Source organism: Dipteris shenzhenensis, chromosome 33, assembly GCF_047967505.1.
Source record: "Dipteris shenzhenensis isolate YYH24624 ecotype China chromosome 33, Dip_SZ_1.0, whole genome shotgun sequence".
NCBI classification, from domain to species: domain Eukaryota; kingdom Viridiplantae; phylum Streptophyta; class Polypodiopsida; order Gleicheniales; family Dipteridaceae; genus Dipteris; species Dipteris shenzhenensis.
In genome coordinates, this window is record NC_141628.1 from 8497737 (window position 1) to 8523165 (window position 25429).

Genomic DNA, 25429 nt, shown 5'->3' on the forward strand with positions numbered 1-25429 from the left:
ACGGAAATATCCTCATACCTATTTCAATCCTTGAGAGGGCTTTGTGCAACTGATAGTCATTGCAATTCTTATTGGCAGAAAGTCCAGGATGGGAGCTCCATGGTTGACCAGGACTCACGGATTGTGCCACCTACGGTACAGGCGGCGGGAGGTCAGTGGATGATTAGGAACAGCTTAAGATATGTGTGCCAGATGTTTCGGATCTTCAAATTCTCTGGGAGTGTCATGATGCTCCTAGTGCTGGACATCCAGGTATACATCAAACTCTATTTTTTGTGAAACATATCTTTTATTGGCCTAAGATGCATGCATTTATTGAAAACTATGTGGTATGTTGCCAAGTTTGTCACGTTACTAAGGCAGAATGCCTTAGAAGCAAGGGTTTATTACAGCCATTGCAAATCCTAGGTAATAAATGTCAAAGTATTTCCATGGATTTTATTACGGGGTTGCCTAGAACGCGCAAGGGTCATGACTCCATTTGGGTCATAGTGGACCGTCTGACAAAAATGGCTAGATTCTTACCTACTAGAACAACTATTTCAGCTGTTCAACTGGCTCACGAGTTTGTGGACCATTTGTTCAAGCTGTATGGTTTGCCGTCTGACATAGTTAGCGACAGAGACTCGGAGTTTGCAAGTAACTTCTGGACACTTGTTTTTGAGAAGTTAGAAACTACTCTAAGTATGAGTTCCTCAAATCATGCACAATCTGATGGCAGTACAGAGAAGGTCAACCAATTGGTTGAAGACATGCTTCGGGCATATGTTTCTAAGAGACAATCTTCATGGAAAGATTATCTCCCTATGATAGAATTTACTGATAAGAGTGCAAAGCATTCGAGTACTAGTTACAGTCCTTTTATGCTTATGTGCGGGTTTCAACCTAAGTCACCAATTATGGTTGGGTTAAAGGAAATCCAAAACGATGCTGCAAAGACATTCTTGCAACACATGCAAGAAATGTTGCAGTTTGCCAAGGAGTCTATTAGAAGTGCCCAAGATTGGGACAGATTTTATGCTAATAGACATCATTCACCTAGAGAGTTCTCTAAAGGAACAATGGTATATTTGCGTATTCCCAAGGAATCCAAAAGCCTAAGTAATGGTTTGGTTCCGAAGTTATACCCCAGATACTGTGGTCCTTTCAAGATTATTAAAAGAATTGGGCCAGTTGCATATAAACTAGAATTGCCTCCTAATGTTAAAGTACATCCAATATTTCATATCAGCCGACTGAAAGAGTTACTGGGTGCAGATGATCAACTTGTTTCTCCTCAAGAAATAATAGAAGTTACAGATTTGACTTTTATTCCACACGAACCTGAGAGTATTCTTGAATTTCGTGAAAGACAGATTCGTAATCGCACTATCACGGAATACAAGATCAAGTGGAAGGATCGTGTTCAGGAGGATGATGCAACATGGGAGACATTACAGAAGCTCCAGAGGACATTCCTGGGTTTTTTAGCGAACTCAAGAGTGAGTTCTTAGAGGAGGGGAAGTAAGTCATGTGCACGGATCGGTATCTAACGTGTACTGGGTACACAAGACTAGCTCAGGTAGCCTAGGGAGACTTAGGGCTAGGCAGGCTTGATTCTTGGGTTGAGTGGGAAGGGTACGAACCAATTAGAGGTCTTCGCCATTTTTGGCGCATTACGCCCGAGTCTATATAAGAGGCCCAGAGGTTCAATTCTCAGAGAGCCGATGGGAGCAAGTCTCGTTCCCAGGTGCTAGGTATGATCTTGGATTGAGTTGCGGACGCGCGCCTACATCATAGCATAGCCCCAGGCTCAGCAGCAGATCCCAGGCTTCACAACGCCACCTGGTGGTATGGGACCCCAGGCTGGTTGGGAACTGGTTGGGAGTTCGTGCCAGTAGCTCAGCTCATGGCTCGGAGGGGACATCTCCTGATTCAAGATCGCATCCCGTAGATGTCATGGTTGGGTGGTGAGCAGCCTGCTCAAATTCCTCACGTTTGGTGTGTTCTTGTGTTTGCTTGCAAGTCAGAGGTTTTAGGAGTGCTAGGGTCGTGTCGATGCACCAAGGGGACGGTATTCTAGAATATATCAGTACTTTCTTCATAAGGTTAAGAAAGAGCTTTGCAGATGCTAATCTTTACAACATGAGGAAAAATGTTGATTCAAAGCTTGATGTGTTATATGGATCTTAGCTTAATAGATGTCACATGCACCCCTACACTTGGGTGCAAAGTGACACGCTGGCTACATCGACAAGTGCGTAATAGTTCCCTAATAGGACATTTTGTCGTATGTTGTGACCCCTTTGTGAGCCCTTGTCCAGGGACAATCAAGCACAAGCTACATAAGTCAGTCTCTCAAGCATAGGTCAAGTCAGAAGATCAGTTCTTGTTCACTGGTACCCACTAGAGAGCAGTAGGTTAGTGTTTCCATCTTAGGGGATTTGTCCTTTATGTGGATGACACGCTTGTAACTGGGACACATGCTCAGCAAATCACGCAGCGCATCAGACGGGGAGTCGGGACAGCGAACGGAGTAAGGTTTGGGGTCTGTTTTAGCAGCTCTTTTCAGTTATCTTTTACAGTTTTACACAACTCACTTCAATCATCTCTCAGCTCTCTTCTAGGATCTATCACTCTTATATTTCACTCTCTCACTCATGCAATAACCCTGCATTCCAGTGGACAGTACAAGCCTCTCCCTTACCTTGCACAAGCGTCCTACATCGTCAGTGTGGACAGCATCAAGGTCTTGGTATTGGTCGGCGTTGCCTCTCAATTCTTTGGGTCTGCTATACGTGTGTACAATGAGCTCTTAAGAAGCGTGTTTCCGTGCTCTCTCGAAGAGTGTTCTTTGTATTTCTCAGTTCTCCAAGTATAAAGCAAATTATCCCCTGATTGGGGGAGTGGGCACAGGGACCCAATCAGTTGTCGGCTCTACTCTCTCTCTACCCTCATCTCCTTTCTCTCTCTATGGTGGATTACGCTAGTTCCTCACTAAAGGTTTAAAGGAGGTCTTGCTGTGAATTACACGATCAGATTACCGTTGCATGTTACACTGGTATCAGAGCTTTGATCTATATCCAGCTTAAATACCACGAGTGTATGGTTGTGTTGAGATCCGGAAAGGACACACAATCAAGCGCCATGAAGGGTCACGAAAAGGATTCACCCTTAAAGACTTTGAAGAGGAGAAAGACTACCAATAAGATCCGCTTCCGCCAAATGCTCAAGAAGTGATGGCGAACCTTCTAGAGTAGAATCAGGTCCTCCTACAACAACTCGAAGAACATTCATCCCACCTAGAAGAAAGCAGAAGACAGCTGGACCAGACAAAACAACGTCTAGAGGAAAAAGAAGTAGAAAAGCCGCTAGAAGAAAGAGGAACCACAAATTGTTCTTGTTGATGCGTAAGAAACGCAAAAATGAGAAGGCACTACGACGCGCACAGCTCGCCCAAGCAGAGAGACAACAAAAGCTAGACCGAGAGACGATGCTTCTCCAACACAAACAGATGTTAGCCGCTATGCAAGTGTAGCAGCCGTCACTGCCGGACAGAAATATATTATTTTGGTGGTTTCTCTATATGGCTGGTTTATTGTCTATTGATGAGTCTACACATCTATGTGATGCACATTAAGTTAAGAAGTTTGTGATTCCACACCCCACACACACTGCGTGAGCTCATGGGCTATTCTATCACTCTTCCGCTATGTGTACCCTCTGCTGGGTTGATTTTTAACAATCTCCCCTCAGCTTGCCAAGACAGTGGGGTGCACCTTGGTGCTTCCCGAGCTTGCAGTGGACGGGTTCACGCCCAGCTTGCGCACACACATCATGCATAAGGCCATCCATTTCACTTTTCAGAAGGGCATGTTTACGCTGAAGTACTCATTAATAAATAAAACCATTTGACAGATGTTGAATTGCAAGATTGTAAACCTTGTTACAGTGACAAACTGAAAGCCTAATCATTAATGTAAGGCTATATGTGCCTATTATTAGCATTCGGTCCCTTCCTTTCACAGAAGAAATGAAAAACTAAAGCAAGAACGAATAGGTAGACAGAATATGCAACAATCATGCATAAAACATAAAGTCATCATCAATTTGGCCCAAAACCCTTTAGAGCACACAATTCCTTTATCACACAACCAGCACAACTACACAAATTCAAAAAATAAGTCTACAGATAGACTCTAACAACGGTTGGGGAGGTAATCATGAGAAAGAACAGGAGGCATACTCTGAGCTCATGGCAGAGAAAGCATTTATAAGGACATCCAATGCAAGAGGGTCGGAGGTTCCCAGATCCGCCCTACAAGGATGGGAAAAAAACTTAGTTAAAGCATGCTTAAATCTGCAATTGATCGTGTAACGAAAAAAGACTATGCCGAATTTAATGGAGATGGTATTTCAGGAGAAACTTTAAAGTCAAATAGCTCCAGTGCAGTTCATACCAGAACCTTCCCCAATTATTCTGAATCTCTAATTCTCCAATATTGTGGAAACGTGCAGGTACAATTTCTTCCTCCACATTCTCATTATAGCTCAAGGTTTGATTTACGGGGACCTTTGTAAGCTGGAAACACAATTGCACAGCATCACACCCTCAAAACACATCTAGGATTTTTGCCCCCAAAAAAAAAACGTCTAGACACATTGTTACAAAACAGTAACAAAAACACACTTCTCATAAATTGAGACAAATTTTAGTTAAACGACTGAAAAAATCTCCCACTTCCTACCCAACAAAGACATGAACAGCATCCCACAAAATAGGTCTTTAAATAATATCAAAATTGAGTATATGGACAATAAATCCACACCCTAATAATCTGGCAGGATTATTTGAGGGACAATATCATTCACATGAAGTGAAAAGGAAACCTAAAAAGGATTAGAATCTACATACTATGCTAATAATTTTCTGAAACCAATTTGTAAATGTTAGATGTCTATTACATACAGATGTGGTGAAAATATACACATATCTGACATGCACTACAATTATTTGGTACAAGTCCTTTAAAAAAAGGTCTGCTGAGTATACTGTAGGCATTGGAGGGGTCTAGGTTTCGTAGATACGCAGGCAGGCATGAAGCATGCAATTGACCTGAATACTTATGACTTCTCAACCACTTGCATGCAATCAATGAGATGATGAGGATGCTGCATGCAGCCTCTAAGTTGATGAGAACTATGCATGTTCCTATGCTCAACCAAAGCATAACATGCAAACCATCCTTCCTTGAGGGATGTGAAATTCCAGTTCTTTCTGGGATTCACTACACTTGTCTATTTTATCCAATACAAAAACTTGCCAAAAATTGTACCTGCAGCATATTACAGCTAAGGTAAGAAACTAAAAAATGGTCTCATGTGCTGCACCAATTCATGTGGACTCTTCCTCTTCACCTCGTGCCCCAGTTGTAGACATCAATAGTTACAGAGATGAGTCCCATGCTCACCCTTCTTGAACCACAATGGACTCTCCTACAACGGTGTAGATTTGTCCTGAATGTGTGCTCCTAGAAGGCCGGCAGAATGCACTGCACACGCACATGCACATGCATGCATGCTCTTGTGCTCACACACACAACTATATTTTGTGGAATCCATGTAAGTTTATATTACAAGAAGCAGTCCCCCAAGAGCGAATATACAATTACAGCATCAGAAGATGTCAATGTAAGACAAGTAAACAGAGGAAACTATCTAAAGAACACACAGACAATCATAGAAAGATTACCTGATGACATCCAAACATAGTAAAACTTTGGAGACTCTATGACTTTCTATCTTTCCATAGAGTCCCAAGTCTCACGTATCAAACCCAATTGAAGAAAAGATCAGACTCGCGCCTCCATGGTAAATCCCAAATAGCCAAAAAAGCTTGCCAAAACAAGCAATAGGAAACCGAGCTCGGAGACACTACTATAGAAAAAGCAAAAAGTCACGACTTGTAGGGCAATGCCAGAAAAGGTGAAGCAAGGATTTCCTTGGAGCCAAATATCTATGACGAGCAGCAGGAACAATATGTCTAAGTGCTAGGAGTTGGTCAAATGGAATAACCCAAGAAGTGAAAAACGTAACAGAATATAGCCGAAGAGGAAGTTTTCAGCTCCAAAGCTACCGCAATCTTTTGCACCCCCACTTGGCATTACAATTCATAGACCAAATTTGATTTGCTAGATGTAAAATCCAAGGTAGAGGCATCAAAACCTCATACAAACCAGCCACTGAGACATCAGCCAACAGTAATGGACCAGAGCTTGAACCCTAGTGTTGTAGAGCCTAATCTATAAGACGGTAGTAAGCTCTAGCTGTGGTACCGGTAAGAAGCATCTGAGAAAGATAATGCTAAAGGGGTCGATAATGCAGCCCCAAACCATACTGCCTAGCTGCTGATGCAAAAGACAATAAAGTACCACCTGCATGAAGCACATCACCCACCAACTGAATCCCTTTGGATGAGATAAAATAAGAGCGTCTAGGTTTCTGCAAGGCAAGGGGACAACCAAACACCTTTGACCGATGCAAACCCTCAGCACACAAGGAATTTCCATCAAGAGAGTTGCAACCATGCCATTTGAGATGAAAAAGAATTTATTTCCAAACATTCTAGAGGCAAAAGGGCAGCCCTTAACTCTGCCATCAATCCCATAATAAAATCCTATTGAGTGGAATGCTAGTTCCCAAAAGCATGAGTAGTTTACTGTGAAAGCAAGTGACGCATCATAGCAGCCCAAGGCTGGTCACCCTCCGAAAATTCCAGCATCATCTTCCCCTTATGTGCCAAATATGTATGCGAACAAAATATCCAGACCACCATGCATCTTTTGCGAATAGAGGTGTTCCATAGAGAATAATCTAATGCTCTTACCTTGTATGGATGGTAAGGGCAATAGCCCCTGGATCTAGGCCTGGCCAGAGGCGCCACATGGAAGAGAGGCTCTAGGCAGCAGGCGACACATGGCAGGGTATCCCAGACAGATGGCACAACATGGTGAGGGCTTGTAGGCAGGTACACGGCCTGCAAACAAGGCTGATACATGGCATGAGATGGCGGGGGAGCCTGCAGGAGCAGTCGACCTTGTAGAGGACTGGTAGGGCTGGTTAAGAGCTAGTCTACCAGGTCGGATCAAGGGTGCAAGAAGGGGCTGGACCGTGTACATACAAGGAGGCATGTGCCCCAGTTTTGTGGGCCAACAGGCCCTTGTTTTGAGCTCCAGAAGGGGCGCATTTAATGGACCAAAGGGGGCAGGTTGACCGACCAGCAAGTCAGCCATTTTAGGTCTGTTGGGTCAGTTGGTTGGCCAGCCCTCTAGGCCTATAAAAGGGAGGGCCTTGTGCCCTCATTCACCATCACTTGGAGCAGCTTTTGAGAAGAAGAAAGGAGCAGCACCAGCAGCAGCAGTTGGGCCTCATCCTGGAGGTGAACCTTGCTGGAGACGTGCAGACTTAGCTCACTCAGAGGGCTGCCCACCTAGGTTCTTACGGCCATTCTTCAAGCCTCAAAAAATCTCCATAAGAATGGACATCAGAGATGCAATATCAGAAGAGCTCTATGTAGGAAACCAAAATTGATTGTACAATACAGAGTCAAGCATGCAGCGGCTAGGTAGCTACCTTCCAATATTCCAGCTTCCTTTTAAGCTTTACAAGCACCCAATCCGTCTATTGGCGGCAAGTGACCATCCATCCCAAAGGATAACCAAGATGGCGAACAAGCTGATTAGGCAACACAATTTCCCTACACTACAACGAGCCATGCCGATTTTTAGCATGCAAGGGCAGAAGCTTTGATTTTTGAAAGTTGAACTGCAAGCCAGCAGCCAATTCATACACGGATAAATCACTCAAGAGTTGCGAAAGATCCTTCTCAGTATTCTTTGGAGTGAAAAAGGAATCATCAGTATCAACTTGTGCAATCATGGGCTTTCTTCCATGTATCTCCAAACCATGCAAGGCATCCAGAGCCACAAGATGTTGTATATATCAAAGCATGGATGAGTAGAACAAAATGCATGCAACTTTACTGTCATAGTACATCGAATACATAACATTCTGCATTTTTTTTCCAAGATAATTACTTCATTAAGTATATATGAAAACCGCGAGAGCAAGCTCAAATGCGGGAGTACATTGTGCAATGCATGAGGAAAAAAACAGCTCCAAATGAGCTAATGAAAAACCAAGGTGGAGGCTGAAAATGCCATCTCAACCCTGAGGGAGACTCAGAGAAGAAAGAAGATCCTCTCCAAACTCTGAAAAAAATAACTCTCTGGCAGTGGCTGGGACTACATGCTCACCCATATGGCCATCAGAGTGTGTACTGTGTCGGTTCAAATACTGGCCATATCCTAGGAAGGGTGAACCTGAATACCCTCCATCGCCTCTGTACACCTGGCTCTCCAAATATGCCAAGCTGCAATGCTAGCTAAAATCTCCCAAGACGTGTCTACTAAGGCATGAGCAGCTCTGAAAGGAGTGAAGGGAACATCCTGGAGGGAACAAGACTCCACTAAATGTCGCCGTACAATCAGAGCTAGATCTAGATCATGTCCCTCGAAAAACACCTGAGGGCCAATAAGAGATAACCAAGCCACTGAACCCTAGGTCAATAGAAAGGTGATGTATGAAAGATGCTGAAAATCCTAGCAACACCTTTCCAGATCGTCCTCGCCTGTCTGCACTCCAAAGGGAATGTTGTACTGACTCAACTGCCATGTACAATCCCTCCATGAATAGAAAGCCAAAAGAAAAGAGTGATCTTTCTATTCCTGAGGGATTTCCAGAGCCTACGCCAGAAGTTTTTCCGCACAACTACGGAAATCTGAAAACTATCCCAATGGGGCGCTCTAGAGGGCCTCCAACATCTACTGTTGAGCTGAAACCTCCGGGCATTTCTAACTGTGTAGCGAAAGAAGGGGAAGCTCTTCTCTCGGTGCCCCTCATCTATCCATTCCCACTCCCCTGGGTCCCACTGCAAGAACCTAATAGGGGAACCACCATACAGCCAGAGTCTCCAAGACCCCAACGCAAGGAGAATAGGACCGGGGTCAAGATACCAATGTGAGTCCCTACCCCACTCCATGAAACTCGCAATCCTAACAGGCTGAAATGCAGCCTCTAAAAGAATATCATCAGAAGACCTGATAAGTCTGCCTCCAGACTGAACATCAAATACGAGGTATCCTCATGTGCATCCTGAGGTGCAATAATCTGTAACGGAATGCCCGTCCCTCAAAACGCTCCCCACCAAGTGGACTCTATGATCGGCATGTCATCTGTGTCAATCCACTTTGGCAGAATGGCTGCCTGTATCTACTGTATCTTGAGTGCACTCCCTCTGAGGTGGCCAATTACTAAAAGTCTCTCATCCTCTGGAAGTCGCATAAAGGCCTGCCAAGCTGTAGAAGCAAGTCCCCTCTCCCATCTATACCACTGCATATAATGTGACACCGCAAGCGGCCTGCCATGGTCATCAAAAATTGAGTCATTCCACATGACTGGCTGCCTGTGAATTTCTTCACGAGAGGTGGGTGAAACTCTGCGAAGTGTGTTTCTGAAGCAGCCCCAAGCTTTCAGAATAGCAGCCATGAGAGGGGAAGGGGGAGATTTGAGATGAGCTGAAGTAAAGATCCATCTGCTGTCCAACCAATCTCCCCCATGAGAAGGGATACAAGATTGAATGCTGCGTGAGAAAAAATCTTTCCACGGCTCCTGTCCAGGCATCAATCCACGTACTACGAACTTGCAGAGCAAGGACATACACTACCAAGTCCAGGTTAAAAATATTGAGACCACCTTCTCGTGTGGGGAGAATGAGGGTCTCCCAAGCCACCCTGGCTACAACATCTGAGGTGCCATCTAAACCGCTCCATAGGAAGTTCCTGATAGGTCTCATGAGCTAAGCGATATAACCTCTAGATCTACACCACCATGAGCAAACGAACTAGGCAGTGGCCAATAATACCTGGTTCACAACCACAACTCTAGATGCAAGGTCAAGTCTGGCTAAACTCCAAAAGATGAGTTTCCTCCTGATACTCTCCAACACAGGAGCGAACTGTGGTGCCGTAGAGATGCCCACCCCAACCTAGCATCCTAGATACCTGACGAAGACTCCCCTCTGAATCCAAGTGAACCCTATGTCATTTCCCCCAGACTGGAGTGTCCTCATCACTGATCCAAAAAACATTGGATTTGTTCCAATTAATGTGTGCACCTGCCGCAATGCAAAACAAATCCAATGCCGTCTAAAATGAAGTCAGTGTCTGTGGAGTGGCATCCAAAAAAACAGCCATATCATCTGCCAACATGGCTAGCCTGTGGCCATTATGCATGGACCAATCCGAAGCCTCCCAAAATGAGAAGATGTTATCAAAGATGCTCCAGCCATACACAAAACCGATCTGCGTATCATGGATAAGATCTGGGAGAAAGGGCTGCAGACGAAGGCTGATAGCTTTAGCTAGGATTTTATACAAGATACACGACGAGGTCATCGGTCTCCACTGAGACACTAAATTCCTGCAACCCCCTTTCGGAATCAAATGAATGAGGCCCTCCGTAAGTGAGTCTGGCATCTCACCCAAGTCCCATACACCCTGCAGGGCTGAGGTAATGTAATCCCCAATCTAATCCCAGAAAGTATTAAAAAATAAGGGGGTAAGTCCACCTAAACCAGGACACTTGCCCTTATGAAGGGCAGAGAGAGCAGTCGGATGGTGCCGGTGGTTGTCGGAGTGCCCCAAAGTCGAGTTGTCTTTCTTGCATTGTAAATTGCCCCGTCCTCGCATTTGGTTTCTCTTCTGGTTTGAATGTCCTTTAGAATAGAATAGAATAGAAAAAAGTGTTGGCATGTGTGCATGTATAGCTCTTGAACTCTACATTAGTGAAGGGTGCATCAAGTGAGACAGTCATATCCCCTATCACCAACCCAGGTAAGTGTCACCAAATAACCACTCTAGCATCATTTGTGGCCTGAGTGTCAGGATCTGCTTTAAGAAGGGAGGCATAGAAATCGGTGGCAACCTGTAAGACGGCATCTGGATGTGTCTGAAGAACTCCGTCTGAATCAACAAGCTGTGAGACACTCTCCCTACTATGTCTAGGGCCAAGAGTAGAGAAGAATTGCTTGTTGACCCTACCTCCCGTCTGAGTCCAAATATGACTCTCTGACATGAAAGGCATACTCTGCTCTCTGATCTAAAAGTGACTGCTGCTGAGCCCTTGTTGCAGCTAGGCACTCCTGAATCCAAGCATCTGTAGGTCTCTTTCTGCTCCTGCCTCTGGAGAGCAGCCAACTGCTAGCAGACACCTATGTCACGCCTGAGGATCTCACCCCTCCTGATACGAGCAACTGAATTGATAAAAGTCGCTAATATCAGAGAGGGCTGCGGCTAAGTCTGAAGGAGAAAGCTGCCCATCCTGCAAATGAGATACCCAAGTCCTCAACACTATCTCTGTGAGGCCCTCCTCTGCATAAAAGGAATCTGAAATCCTAACACTGGCAGAGCGGCCCCTCACATGAGGATCTGAGACCATCAGAACCACTAGAAAATGATCCGAAGTGGACACCCCAGCTGCAATGCAAACAGTACTACCTATGTCCAGAGCCTAATCATCTATCAATCCGTGCATGTATAGGCATCTGCAATCTCTTGTTCGACCAAGAAAACAGGATAGAATGTGGCTGAGTGTGAAAAGCATCATCGTGCCAAGCATCCCTGCCACTGTACTGAAAAAGGAAGGCATCCCACGCTGCTCTCTCTAGGGAGTGAATGCCACCTTCCCTACCACCCCTTTTGTCTCAGGGCATTTCAACCATGTTGAAATCGCCCCCTATAATCCAATCATCTACAATAGGTGACCAAAAGAGCAGTTCCTTCCAAAAAAGGACACGATCCCCTCTAGAATTGGGTGCTTAAAGGTTTAAAAGACCAACCTTATGTCCACCAATCAAAAGTATAATCCACTGAGCTCTGAAAGGGACTATGACCCGGTGTCCAATCACCAAGGGGAGTATAGAAGAAGAAACAGAGATGCAAGTACCTCCCCTGGAGCCCAAGGCGGATGACCAAAAAGTATGGCCTGAAAGAAGCTTACCCAACTTGGCACAATCCCTGACATCTAATTTGTGTTTCTGAATCATCAAAATGTCCATGGGATCAGATGCTTGTGGCGGCGGTGAGGTACACCCCCAAGGCCCTGAACGTTCCAATTGACAATCCTCATCTACGAGAGGAGATCGGATGGAAGATCCTACCCGACCTGGTAGCATAGAAAACCCTCTCCTGCAAAAAGTTCCTCCTATCAAGAGGAGGGAAGTCAACTGGGGATAGCACACCCACATCTGCTGAGGGGGAAACTCTGTCCACGGATGTCTGAAAAATGTGCTCCCCACCGAGAGAGCCATAAACTATTCTACAATCATCAAAAAAGTACAATGGTGGCTTATATACCTGCCCTTCACAATCTTCTAAACAATTTCACACAGCTAAACTAAGGTACACAAATCCCAGGGATGAGCAAGGCTTTTCAGCGCAGTTTCTAGTACAATCTTCACACAATCCTGATTCCTTGCCTCTGATCCCAATTATAATTTGGTTCTGAGAATGAAGAAACAATAGAAGGAAACACTTCAAATTCTGGGTATAAATCAGAATCAATTGATTGATACTAAAATATGACAAGTAGAAGTACCTGCATATTCAAGGAGTTGTAACCTCCAAGAGTGCCCAGCAGATACCATGAACGAATGACCTGTATCCATTAGAATAATTTGTTACAACAAGGGGTGGATTGCACACACTCTGTGAAATACACGAACAGTGAAACTATCACATGTAGAACATCCACAGCGTGCAACATATATTCAAGGAAACACACATCCGACTCAAACAACCAAAAGCACTCTCCTACGACCAACAAATGAATCAAAAACTCTAGTTACACCGCCCCTCTGGTAACTCCGCACCAACACCGCATGTATTTCAGCTACTTTCCAAATTATCTCCTATAATCCGACATACGATATGATATATGATCTGGTATGTGCTTCCTCGCTTTAATCTTTGTATTACATGTAATGAACTGTCATGGCATGAGATTGATGCTCTAACATCCCCCTCTCAATCTCATGCCTGAAGAGAGAGAGACTGATCAGCCCAAGTGCATAACAATACTGCTCAAAAAGTATTTCGAGGCAATGGTTTAGTCAGGATGTCAGCTATCATTTCTCTCCCAGGTACATAGTTCAATGAAACGTTTCAGAACGTTGAAACGTGAAACGTTTTGAAACGTTTCAAAAAAATAGGTGAAGTTTCAAAAAACCAGATTGTGTTTTTTTGGTCTAAAACATATAAATTTTATGCCTGCATACATTTGGTATGCCAAAACTGTGCAAAACTAGCTAAAAACATAGAAAAAGACTTGACAAAAAGCCTATAATGGCCAATGGTAGAATAGATTATAGACTCCAGATTAGAAAGCTCAATCAAGCCTTCAACTTTATCAACAAGCCTATAATGGCCAATGCTAGAAATTAGAATAGAGTCTAGATTACAAAGCTCAATTAAGCCTTTAAATTTTAGAAATTAGATTTCAGTTGAGTAGATACTAGATAGGTCGCAAAAAATCAGATTTCAGATTACAATTTACAAGCTAAACCTACAGTACCCTAGCCACGTTTTATTGAACATGAAACGTTTCGAAACGTGCTGCACGTTTCGAAACGTTTCAAATTCAATGAAACGCGTTTCATTGTGACTATGCCCAGGTATATGCTTGGTAATGAGCTCCCTTTGTTGACACCATGATGTATGAAAGAAGTATGTCCTTGGTTCTTCCATGCATGACCAGGTTCTCACTGAGTGCTACATCCTTTCATATCACAATGCAGTACAGTAGGCTAATCGAGGAATATCCCCAGATCCAGGGGTACGTTTTGGAGCCAGACAGGCTCACGAGCTGAAATGGATGACGCTATGTATTTCGATTCAGTGCTGACATAGCAACCTCTTGCTGTTGGTGGCTGATCCAAGCAATGGCACTTTTGCTAACAGTGGAACAACACCATTTGTAGAGAAATCTCTTCTTATCTGTTCCAAATTTGCATCTGTGTACCCACTTGATTCCAAAGGTAACTGTCTTTTGTAAAGTAAGCCATACTCTTTTGTGTCTTGATATATGGCAGGATCCTTTTACCCTGATGCCAATGCTCTAGCAGATTAGAATTGTATGAATTGATTGTTATGACAGCATAGCCAAAAATCTGGGTGGCAGCACATCATTGTAGATAATAAGCTGCTGATTAGACTACAATATGGATATCTCTCCATGCTTCTATGTTCATCGCGACACAAATAGCTTGGTCAGGTTTGCTTTTACCTCCATAGGTGTATGCATTGCATTAAATCTTTCATCTCAGACCTCTCAAGCATGTCAATGATTTATTTGTCTTGGCTGATATATATGAGCCTGCTTATCGAACGTGGACTTTCAGCTCAAGAACATTGTGCAATGGCCCTAAATCAGTCCTTGCAAATTCTGAACCCTAGTGACTTGATTCTTATTGGGCCAACATAAATCAGCGTGGACTAGTTCCAATATTTCATTTGTTTTTCTTGCATTACCACCAAAGTTTTGCAATGTTGCTTACCTAATGCACATGATTCTGTCTGGACTGTAATACCTATCACTACACCTTTTGAGCCATCTCTGTTGTCCTCAGATTAGCATGATCCAATCTTGTATGCCATAAACCTGTGTTACTTTCACCCGTGGTTGTCAACACCACATTTTCACCACACTAGGATTACTTAGCTCATATAAATGACCTCTGCATATAACTGTTGCAATTAGTGTGCCTTGCAAGGTATCCTTAATAATGCATCATTCATTAGTATACTTAATTGCACCCATGTCTGTAATCCTGGCCGCTGACAGTAAATCCCCTTGGAATTTGGGGGATGTAGAACTCCTGGAAATCTACAAATATTTTCATCCTGCTACATCATGCTCAATATCATGACAGAGATGCACTATCCACCTGATTATGCTTGGAATGCAACTCACAAACCAGATTTTTGAAAACTAACACGTTGTGAGATGCCAAAGCTGATCAAACACCTATTAAAATAAGTTCTTCATGTAGAAATTACAGATTCAAGTCAACAGAGCTACAAGTTTTGCTTTAGCCTCCTCAATCACATTGGCTGCCTGCAACTGCTTTAACTGACACTCAAGATCAGCCAATTTCTTCATGGCATAGTGGCGAGTCCCCTACCGGGACCTTTTTGCTGCTGCTTGATGATTGCATTTTGCTCGACTTCTAATTGCTACCTTCTAGCCCTTGTTATTGCATCTTGGAGCCATGTAGCTTTGCATTTGCTTGGCAATAGACATAAATCTTCATGATACCTAACCCCTTTATTGCTTCTTCTAAAAGCTGTTTTGTCTTCGTCTCATTTTTTTCCCCTCTTTGTATATTCCAATCCTCCTCGCAACCATATTGACAAGATGTGTTCACCTTTAACTCCAATGCAAAGCTCGTCTTTCTTCCAAAGTCGAGGCATACATAGGGTCCATTGCACAAGGAAATCCATGACATGAAACTACCAACCAATCTTCTACCATGCTGGCTTCTGGTCGTGCTTATCCTTACAACACTTTCATGAAAGACTCGAAGTAGAACATCCATCGACTCTGCATGGTTGCTGTATATGCCAATTGATCCACTAGATAGACAACTAGATGCAATTGGATACCCAAAATGCTTGATTAAAATGCCTTCTCAATCAAACCCCTCAATTCTCATTGGCTCGATTGATGACTTTGCAATCTCCTTTGACAATATCTACCCACAATATCCTCAAAATATTCAGAAACGAAATTGAATATTTGAAACACAACCAATGCAGCTTCACTGGGGATCATGATTTTGGGATGCACACCTCCAATGCGTGGTATGTTCAAAAAATGTGGAAAAAAACGACACTTACACTACCAATAATATCTATATCCTTCTGTGAGGGAGAGTTGTAAAGCTCCACCCATATATACGAATCGATAGCATCAAACCTGCACGATTGAAAATCCGTGACTCAGTAGAAAGTAACTAGATCCGTACAAATATGGAAGTTGGAAGAGGGTATCAAACCGTGCCAATAAAATGCATGCCTATAAGGTACACACTGAATAAAAAGCCAAGACCGTATTAGCGTCAAACTTTTGCTGAATGTAATATTTGCAACCGTATATGACATAATTAAAACACGTACTCTTTGAAAGCCACCTTCATTGGAATTGCAGACCCAGTTTTAGGTTGCAACATATCTCCCTGCTTTTTCCGGATCCTGTCCTCAACCTGCAGAGGTAGGCTCTGCATTAAATTATACTTTCGTTTTGATGGTAAGAACAGCCGACTTAGTCCTTGAGGACCATTCAGAGAGACGAAATTTTACACTCGTTCTCAAGCTCTTCCAATTGACGGAAAAAACAAACTTCTCAAGAAGAGCTCTGCGACTATACGCGTTTCTGCATCTCTTCTGGGTCGTCCAGGGTGTCCCCGAGAATGTCTTCGAGCTCTCTATCATGTTTGGTAGCCTGCTCCACAAACCTGCCACAACTTCATACATTAGCCTCCGCAGTTGCAAACCCTTGAAGCATCAGGTCTCCATTTTCAAGGAACCGATCGCTCAAATCGTTGTCTAACACATAACAGGGGATGGATATACATACGATTCCAAGCTCGAAAGCCTGTCGGTGTTTTCATCTTCTCCTTGTATCTTCTTTTCCCGTGCTTTCTGTTGTCGCCTCTCTCTAGCGCCGCCTGCGGTCTTACTCTGGACATTAGCTTCCGCGACAACCAATCTCCTCGGAACTCTGCGGCTTCCATACCAATGGAATGAGGCGGGTGACAACTTCCCGCGTGAAATTTCGGATGGTAATACAAGTACAGTATGCACGTGAGGGAGGGAAGCGATGGTGTAACGATTGCAAGCTGGAATGGTGCAGGCGGAAGACGATGAGGAGAGCATGATGCTCCACGAGCTGTTGCTCATTCGCTCGCGCAAATCATTGGTAATTCAAACTCGCTCTTCTTCCACCGCTCGTTGGAGTTCTGGACTCTCTCTGTTGGTTCCTTCGGCCTCGCTAATTCGCACCAATGCAACGCCGAGCTCAGAAATGTTTTGAGCGCCTTTGTCGCCAATCAGACGAGTCTCTCGTCGCTCATTGCAGTTCCAATTTTCAGCTTCCTTCGTTTCTGGGTCTGGTGCTTGTGGCCAGCAGCTCCAGTTCCGCGATGCTCCACCTTTGGCTTTCTTCTTTCTTTCTTTCAACAGACAGCTCTTTGAGACCAAACCATCGGAGCTCACGCACCCGCCTCTCAACGAAATCACCTCAGTTCCGCGATGCTTCACCTTTGGCTTTCTTCTTCCTTTCTTTCAACAGACCCAGAAAAACCTCACGTCAGAAAATCGTAAGTACTCCCACTGCTGCTGTCAAACGCTCGCAATGAGGCAGGAGATGCAGGGCGTGGAGAAGCTTCTCCAAATGCTTTGATTGTGCGGCGATTGAACGATTGAATGGCGGGTGAAGATGTCCGTTCGCGTTAACGATTCTGCTCTGTATTCAAAAGCAATGATCTCAAGGCAGGCAACCTGTTCAGTGTCAAACAATTCTACAATCAACCTCTACACATTCTCAGACCCTTCACACACATAGCTTGGACACATGGTATGTGTCCCGTTTCAAGTTTGCCTGCCAGATTTCCGCTTGCCTAAGCGGTCCTCCATGGCAGCATTCCATTGGTTGCCGGATGCTTGCTGACCCTTACCTGCCTGTGTACTCCGATTGCAAGGGTCGGGCAAGGTTTGGCATTCTGATAGCCTTCCGTTTGCCACCTCAGTTGGAAACTACCTGAACTGCTTGTAAAACCTCTCTCATGTGCCCAGGGTGAGAGAGCATGGCTTCACACCTCATAACAAAATCCGACAGTCCACGCTCATTCACACCACCCACCAACCATGTTCCAGTACACTACCAAGAAGGGGCCCGGACATTAACACAAAAGATTTGTGCCCCTCCAATGAGGCCTCCCACTCCAAGGCCGACTCCATTCTAGCATTAACTCGTCCATCATGATGTCTGCCCAACGATGGTTTTTTAACGAAAAGAAAGTGCCAATGACCAAGAGCACCTTGAAAACACAGGTGATTGGCCAAAATGCCACATCTTAGGTAACCCATGGAAGGGCTCGAAGAGGACAAGACTTGGACTCCACGTAGGATTGGAATGTTTTGTCATGGGCAGTGTGTGAGTGTGTGTGTGTGTGTGTGTGTGTAATGAGATGCCCATCCATCGCTAAAAACCTCGTCTTTTATTGGTTGTCACACTAAGGCTGGGTTCATACCACCAACTCCAAAAGGTGGTGTGAAGGCCTAGTTGACCCAAATAAGAGGGATGGACATTGACACAATATGTTTGTTTCCACCTATGAAACCCACCCACTCCATGGCCAACTTCTCCAACCACTACACGATGGACCCATTCCATCTCCTCCAACTGCTACACCAATTACACATTGGTGACATAGATTAGTAGCCTAATGACTGTCAAATCGGGCAAGGCCTTTGTTGAATGAGTTTTAAGTTTTCCAAAATAAGAATGGTGTGCTACATGACTTCCGGCGGTACAGCCTTCATGTTGGTGTACTTCTTGCAAAATAGTCCTAATATTAAAGAAGAAGTGAGATTAATGCTTCTTCCTACTTGGATGTGAGGTCATTAGTGATCTAGAATGGTTTAGGGTCTTCACCATGTTTTGCAAGGTTCACTTCCTTTACCTTAGCGAGACCATCAAAGCCTTGATGATTACCTTCCTTTGCTGTCCTCTTAGCTTGCTCAAAAGTATCTTTTAGTCTTGGACCATATGTGCCTTGTAGTGAGGGGGGGACATGGCATAAATCTGCCTTGTCCTGTTCATCATCCTCTTTCGACACCTCTTTGGGAGGCTATTGTTCTTGATTGGGGCCTCCTTACTCTTAGCCTTGGTGGTTTTGGCCTTTGGGGGCTGTTCCGTTTTTGCATTGATAGATCATTTAGGGGCCATAGCTCCGTTTAGTCATCAACCCCAATTCAATGAGAATTTGTGATGAGCGACTCTGATATACATAGACAATGCAGGTTGGATTTCACCCTTCCTAACTTTAGAAGCCTGAGCATGTTGATCATATTGAGTGGTACGGTCACGTCTTGCAACATTTTACTGGGGTAGCAATTCGTGTTTCCCACCTCATATCTATGGTTCCAATTGTGAGAGAATTTGGGTTTTGGGGGTGGAGCATACCAATGGTCGTCCTGGTCCTCTCTAACGTTCCTCTCATTAGATGCTTGGAATACATTAACTAAAATTGATCATTGTTAGTATCAAACTCAGCCGCAAACAAAATTCCTAGATAGACCAACCAACTTTGGCTCTTCAAATCCGTAGAAGTACATGTCACCATCTTCCTTTAGTTGTTGCAAGGAAGGGTCTTCTTCAAACATCTGTTGCTTTAGTTGTGGATCCCTCTACCAACAAAGAGCTCTAGGCACCTTCTTCTTCCACCTTTTCGGGCACATGCAAGGACTTAGACACTTGGGTAGCTACCCGGTGTCTTGGATGGACTATATTGGTTCTTTGCTTGCCTTGAGTCGTTGCTCAAACTTCTCTTGGTACTCATGCATCAAGTTCTTACTTCAATGAGGCATTGTTTTCTACCAGGGGGTTAGGGTATCCACCTTGTCACTTGAGTGTTGTGACCTTACCATGGGTCATGGCCCTCCCCGTTCCTTAATTTCTTCATGCGAGTGATTTGATCATGCCATCATTTGAGGAACTACCATCGGAGAAGGATGTTGTCAATAAAGTGGCCATGTCTTTATTTACACCACTCTAGATGGTCACCTTATTGTGTCACTTCCCAACTTTAGTATCAACCTTGGTACTTACTTGTGAGATTTTAGTTTCCTCTGTAGCTATGACACGCTAGCCTTGTCCCTTTTGGCTTGCTTGAGCTTTAGCATGCACTATGTGATTGTGTCTAAGGAAACTGAGGATACCTAGCCTCTCTTAATGCTCAATAAATTAAGGCTTGTAGTCTTAGGGTCAGCATGGTGTTTAAGGGTTCATTCGAACCCCCAAATCAAATACAACTGTTGCAATAAGACACGTAATTCTCACAACTCACATTGCTGCTACAAACTTAACTATGAACAGAATAGGAAATGAAATGCACTCCATAAACATTACTGCGAGTATAGCAAGGCATAAGATCAAAAATAGCAAGTATATTCATTACTGATTTCAAATGCAACAGTCCTCATTAGATTTCTCATGCATTAGGACAATCGACATACAACTACTCATCATCATCTTTCCCACTAATGTGAGATGTATATCGACCCATTTGAATACGAATTGGAGAATTGAGGAGATGCACCTGTATCTAAAATCACTTAAGTACACATATATATATATATATCTGTATTATGAACTAAATATATACACACATATTCTACTATGTATCTTAGCACACTCAATGGATACCCACCAACCAGTGTGATCAATAGACTTTCTAATGGAATAGAAGTAAACCACCTTCATGAGGTAACACCTCCCCAATCCAAGACCATGCGGTTAATAGAGTGAAGAGCTTGGTGCAATACCAAGGTTCAAACTACTCCCATACATAGATGTTTGCAATTTTCCCAAATGAAGCTATTGTAACCAGGATTTATTTAAAAGTTGAAAAACTATGCAAAAAGGAAATGCATAAGCTAAACTTGAAATAATGGCATGCTATGTTAAAAAACATAGTTACAATAAGAAGGCTGTGTTGAAAAGCACAAGGGAATCTAAGAAACTTTGTGAGATAAATTGTCAATAGGAATAGAGACTTCAACTGTTCTGGAGATAGTAGTTGGGAAATCATCTTTCTTTTCAAAAATCTACAACGCCGGGTTTGCAAGGATAGGTTCATGCATGGTTGTGGCTAGAACAGTGGTCTCAATATCTATCATGGTCTTTGGAAAAGAAGAAATCACCTCAGTTTTAGCAGCATGACAAACTTTATCTATATGACTATCCAACAACATTTCTTCAGCCTTTTTCAAAGGCATACCCTCATGTATATGTGCATGTAAAAGTGATCCGTTGGCCTTTTGCAAAGGCACACCCTCATGTATATCTGCATGTAAAAGTGTTTGGTTGGAAGTTTATACCACCACTTATGTAACAGCTTGCTACTTTATTATAGCACTTTCTCAGGGTTTTCAAACGAGAGGGAATAAGCATGAAACTATATTTGTTACATCATTCACTACAATCAAAACAGTGTTAGAAAGAATGGGAGATGAAGAAGGACTTGGAGCACTCATAGACTTCTACTCCCGTGGGGTTTTCTTATCATATTCTAGGTAGAAAGAATCTCCCAACTCTAAAATTGATGCAAAACAAAGCACAGATTCGGTAACTTCCACATCATAGAGGTCTTTTTTTAATAATTTTAATTTGCCCAATAGCATGTCTAAATCCTTAGTCCTCAAGCAGTCTCCAAAGATATGAGAAAGTGTCTATGTCAGTTTACCCTTAATCTACTACCACATGCTTTTCATATAGGCCTTCAATTGTCCTTGTATATCTTGAAACTCGTGAGAATTGACAAACCTAGCCTCCACCTCAATGGTGTCATCATCAACTATTGACTTGATCTGATCCATTACTCCTAAATCAATCACCCTATCTTGAAGCAATAAGTTAAGAGTACAGTTCTGATTTTGGTCCATAATCTACTCTAATTGCTTAGAAACAACACTCTTTAAATCAGTCAATCAAGTCTGCACATTCTGTACCATAGTACTCTAGTAGAGAGATCTTGCAGTCATTGAATTTTCTCCTCAATAACCCTTTTTTGCTCTTGCAATGTCTTCAAAGAGAACTAAGCCTCTTCAATCTTCAATTGAAACTCCTCTCTAATATCTTTAGCCCTCTTTTCCAAGGACTCTCTCTCTTGAACCCATTTGGCTTTATCCTCTATCAGTGTCTAGATTTCTGTTTGCAGTCTAGTAATTTTATTGTGCATATAATTCTTAAATTTTTATGGCCTAGTCTATAGGGCTGATAATACTTCTTTCCGTGGCTAATTCATCAATCACCTCATTTATATGATGTAGCTTACCCTTTTGTTGAGTATGAAATTGTGAGTGTAAAGAAAATGTATAGTGCACCTGAGAGAGCGCACCATTAGCCTAAGCCACAGAAATATTTGAAGTAGCATGAGGAGATTCTGGAGTGCCCTATACCTATTCTCGTGCACCTATAGTCAACTTTTGTGATTCCACAAAATCATCCACTAACTTGGTATCTGGAGAAGGTATGTGGATGATCTGCTTAGAATCCATAACTGGTTTCTCGAGAAAGATCTAAAGAAGAGCCTAGCTACTAGTTCCTTAGAGAGGGGTTTAGGCTCCTCTATATTGATATCTTTCTCACCTAGACACAATTGGGCATCCAAGTTACTCTGGAGAAGATACGTGGATGATCTGATTAGGATCCATAATAGGTTTCTCAAAAAGCTTTTCATGAAGAGCGTCAGCTAATACTGGTTCCTCAAAGAGGATTTTAGGCTCCTCTATTTTGACATCTTTCTCACTTAGAGACAACTAGGCATTCAAGTTATGCTAGAGAAGGTATATGGATGATCTGCATGGGATCCATAACTTGTTTCTCAAAAATCTTTGCAGGAAGAGCCTCAGCTATTGTTTTCTTAGAAAGGGGTTTAGGCTCCTATATTTTGACATTTTTCTCACCTGAAGACAACTAGATATCTGAGTTACTCTTGAGTAGTCCCATAATGCTTAAACCATAATTTCATGGGCTTTTTAGCACCAGGGTTGAGGACACTTGGGCATGGAGTTGAAGGTAAAATATCATCCACCATCTAAGTCAGCTTATAGGATTCATCCAACTCCTCATGAGTGTAGCCGACTTTCAAGAACTCCAACCTTTCCTGAAATGGCAAAGGTATTCTTAGTGGATTTTGAGGTTGCTCTACCAAGTCAATAGGAGGTTGAGGATGCATAAGCATGTTTGCATAAACATGTATGCATTAGCATGTATGCATAAACAATGTAGCTAACATCTATCTCGGTTTAGACTAGGTGACACTTCTCCATTTCTCTTTTCCCAAGACCTCACCCATGAATTCTAGAGTGCACCCATCTTAGCCCAATTATATTGTTGCCCTCTCTTAGCTGAATAGAGCATGGAATAGTTGGCCTCATACATATAATCATTCTTCATTAAGAACAAGACTCGCTCCATGAACCAAAGAAGCTCCTTTTGCCTCTCGCTTTTAGTTCTTAAGCATGTAATATAGTCGAGATGTCTGTGGCAAAAAAAGGGCTTCATGTGAAATCCATTCACTAGTGACATTACCATGTAGATCCACAATCCAAACCATTCCCTGTTTCAGGTCTTGCACAATACGATATGGCCCTGCATACTAGAGCTTCAGATTGCTTGGAAAGCACCCCAACTTAGAATTATACACTAGGACGAGGTCTCCCTTCTTGAAAATCTTGGACTTTATGTTCTGGTTCACCCATGCAATTCTATGTTCCTGGATCACCTACATAATATACTGACTCTGGATCCGGTCTTCTTCTAAATAGAGTAACTGATCTTGCTAGATTTGAACAGAAACCTTAAGATTAATCTTCTCTGTTAAGACTCATGTTCTCTGCTACAATCTATAAACTTGAAGAGATGAACTCCATCGGTACAATGGCCTCTAGTCCATAAACTAGTCACCTCATTCCGATGGTGATCTTGAGAGCAGTTCTATATGCCCACACAATATAATCTAGTTTTGTGTCCAAATCCCTTCTGTTCTTAGACAGCATCAACTTCATGATCCTCTTCATTATTTTGTTAGTGCTTTTTGCCAACTCGTTTACTTGTTAATGATACATAAAATGGACATTTTATGTATCATCATAGGCACATGTGTAAGCTCCTTTGATGGTTTTCTTGAGAAATTGCCCACCCTAACCAAAGACCAATTCAATAGCTGGTTCTTGAAGTTATAGCTATGTTGCCTATTTTTACATATTACAGGAGGAGGTCTCTAATGACCAGCGCATTGGCAAATAGAAGGAGATCTATGACAGCCACTACACTGGTTCTTGGAGTTATATATTTGTGTACCAAGGAAAATGTATTTTCTTGTGCAACCAAGCAAAATGCAATTAATGATATGGACCTTGAGGGGTCCCCTTTAGAGGCAAGGGCCATATCGACATTCCATATCTGTCCAGTGGCATCTTGGATATTGTATAATCCATGTCGATATGGCCTTTTCCCCTAGAGGCGACCCCTCAAGGGCCATATCATCAATTTCATTTTTTGAAAGTTTAATTGTATTTTTCTAGATGTATCTCCATGCAACCACAAAGGTGGGTTGTTGGAGCTATTTTAGCACTATTTTGGTCCTAAACCAAGGAAATTGTAGTCCTACTTTATTGGTATATTAGTCCTTGTTGCAGTAAATATAAATGAGGGCAAAAGTATTCCGAGCCACCGTAGTGATTGGAGGCCCGATGGTGCCATCCAAATAATCAACTCCAATTCATTGACTGGAAGTTAAGCCACTGTACATCTACATCCAATAATAGGTTATATAAAAATTAACAACTTATACTGAGCAAAAACTAAACAGAGGATCTTACATTTATAAAAACTCGCAATTATAAACTCGCCAATTGCTGAGAGCCTTAAAGGCCAAAAGATTACAACTAGCGACCATAACCATTCAAATATAAAAGTTAACTACAGTGCATATTGAAAGCCTCAAATTCAAACAAAAAGATATTACATAAATGTAATAAAAACTCAACAATTGTTGAGAGCTTTAGAGACCAAAACATTAAATCTAGTGAGCCAAAAGATCGCTGAGAGCCTTAAAGGCCAAAAGATTACATCCAGCCATTGCTGTGAGTGGTTATGAGCCTCGTCTGACCAAAAGGAAATTTGTACAACTCAGTATTAAAGTTTTTTAGGGAGCCAAAGGAGGAGACGATGGAGAGGCCAAAGACAATGCACATTGCCAGGACTCATATTACGGCCTTCCCAACAAGTCAAGAGTACTCTACTATGAAAATACTAAGGCCTTCGTCGACATTTAGGGGGAATCCATATAGCACGACCATAAAGAGGCCAGATGTGAGCATGTCATCTAAGGTGGTGAAATGCAGATATGGGGGGAATCGACTGTGGGAATGAAGGGTCTCCACTAGTGCCAACATTTCTACTCCAGGTGATCAGTGCAATGCAATCACCTTATATGATAAGGCAGATAACATTGGGATCATAGTGCATCCAGGGGGGGTGGTAG

The 25429-nt window shown here is 42.9% G+C and overlaps 1 protein-coding gene across 2 annotated transcripts in view; it reads right to left on the reverse strand.

Annotated features, from left to right (window-relative positions):
• Window positions 1-17741, reverse strand: part of LOC147879628 (uncharacterized) — a 48085-nt gene extending 30344 nt beyond the window's left edge. For both annotated transcript variants that reach the window (XM_087371352.1, XM_087371353.1), the window contains exons 1-7: window positions 16732-17741; window positions 16522-16609; window positions 16272-16357; window positions 15993-16071; window positions 12694-12753; window positions 4440-4561; window positions 4226-4297 (exon numbers count right to left, since the gene is read on the reverse strand). In XM_087371352.1, coding sequence (XP_087227478.1) covers window positions 4226-4297; window positions 4440-4561; window positions 12694-12753; window positions 15993-16071; window positions 16272-16357; window positions 16522-16609; window positions 16732-17054 — 830 coding nt within the window. In that variant the 5' untranslated portion in view covers window positions 17055-17741. The remainder of the gene's footprint in view (window positions 1-4225; window positions 4298-4439; window positions 4562-12693; window positions 12754-15992; window positions 16072-16271; window positions 16358-16521; window positions 16610-16731) is intronic.
• Window positions 17742-25429: the final 7688 nt, after the last annotated feature.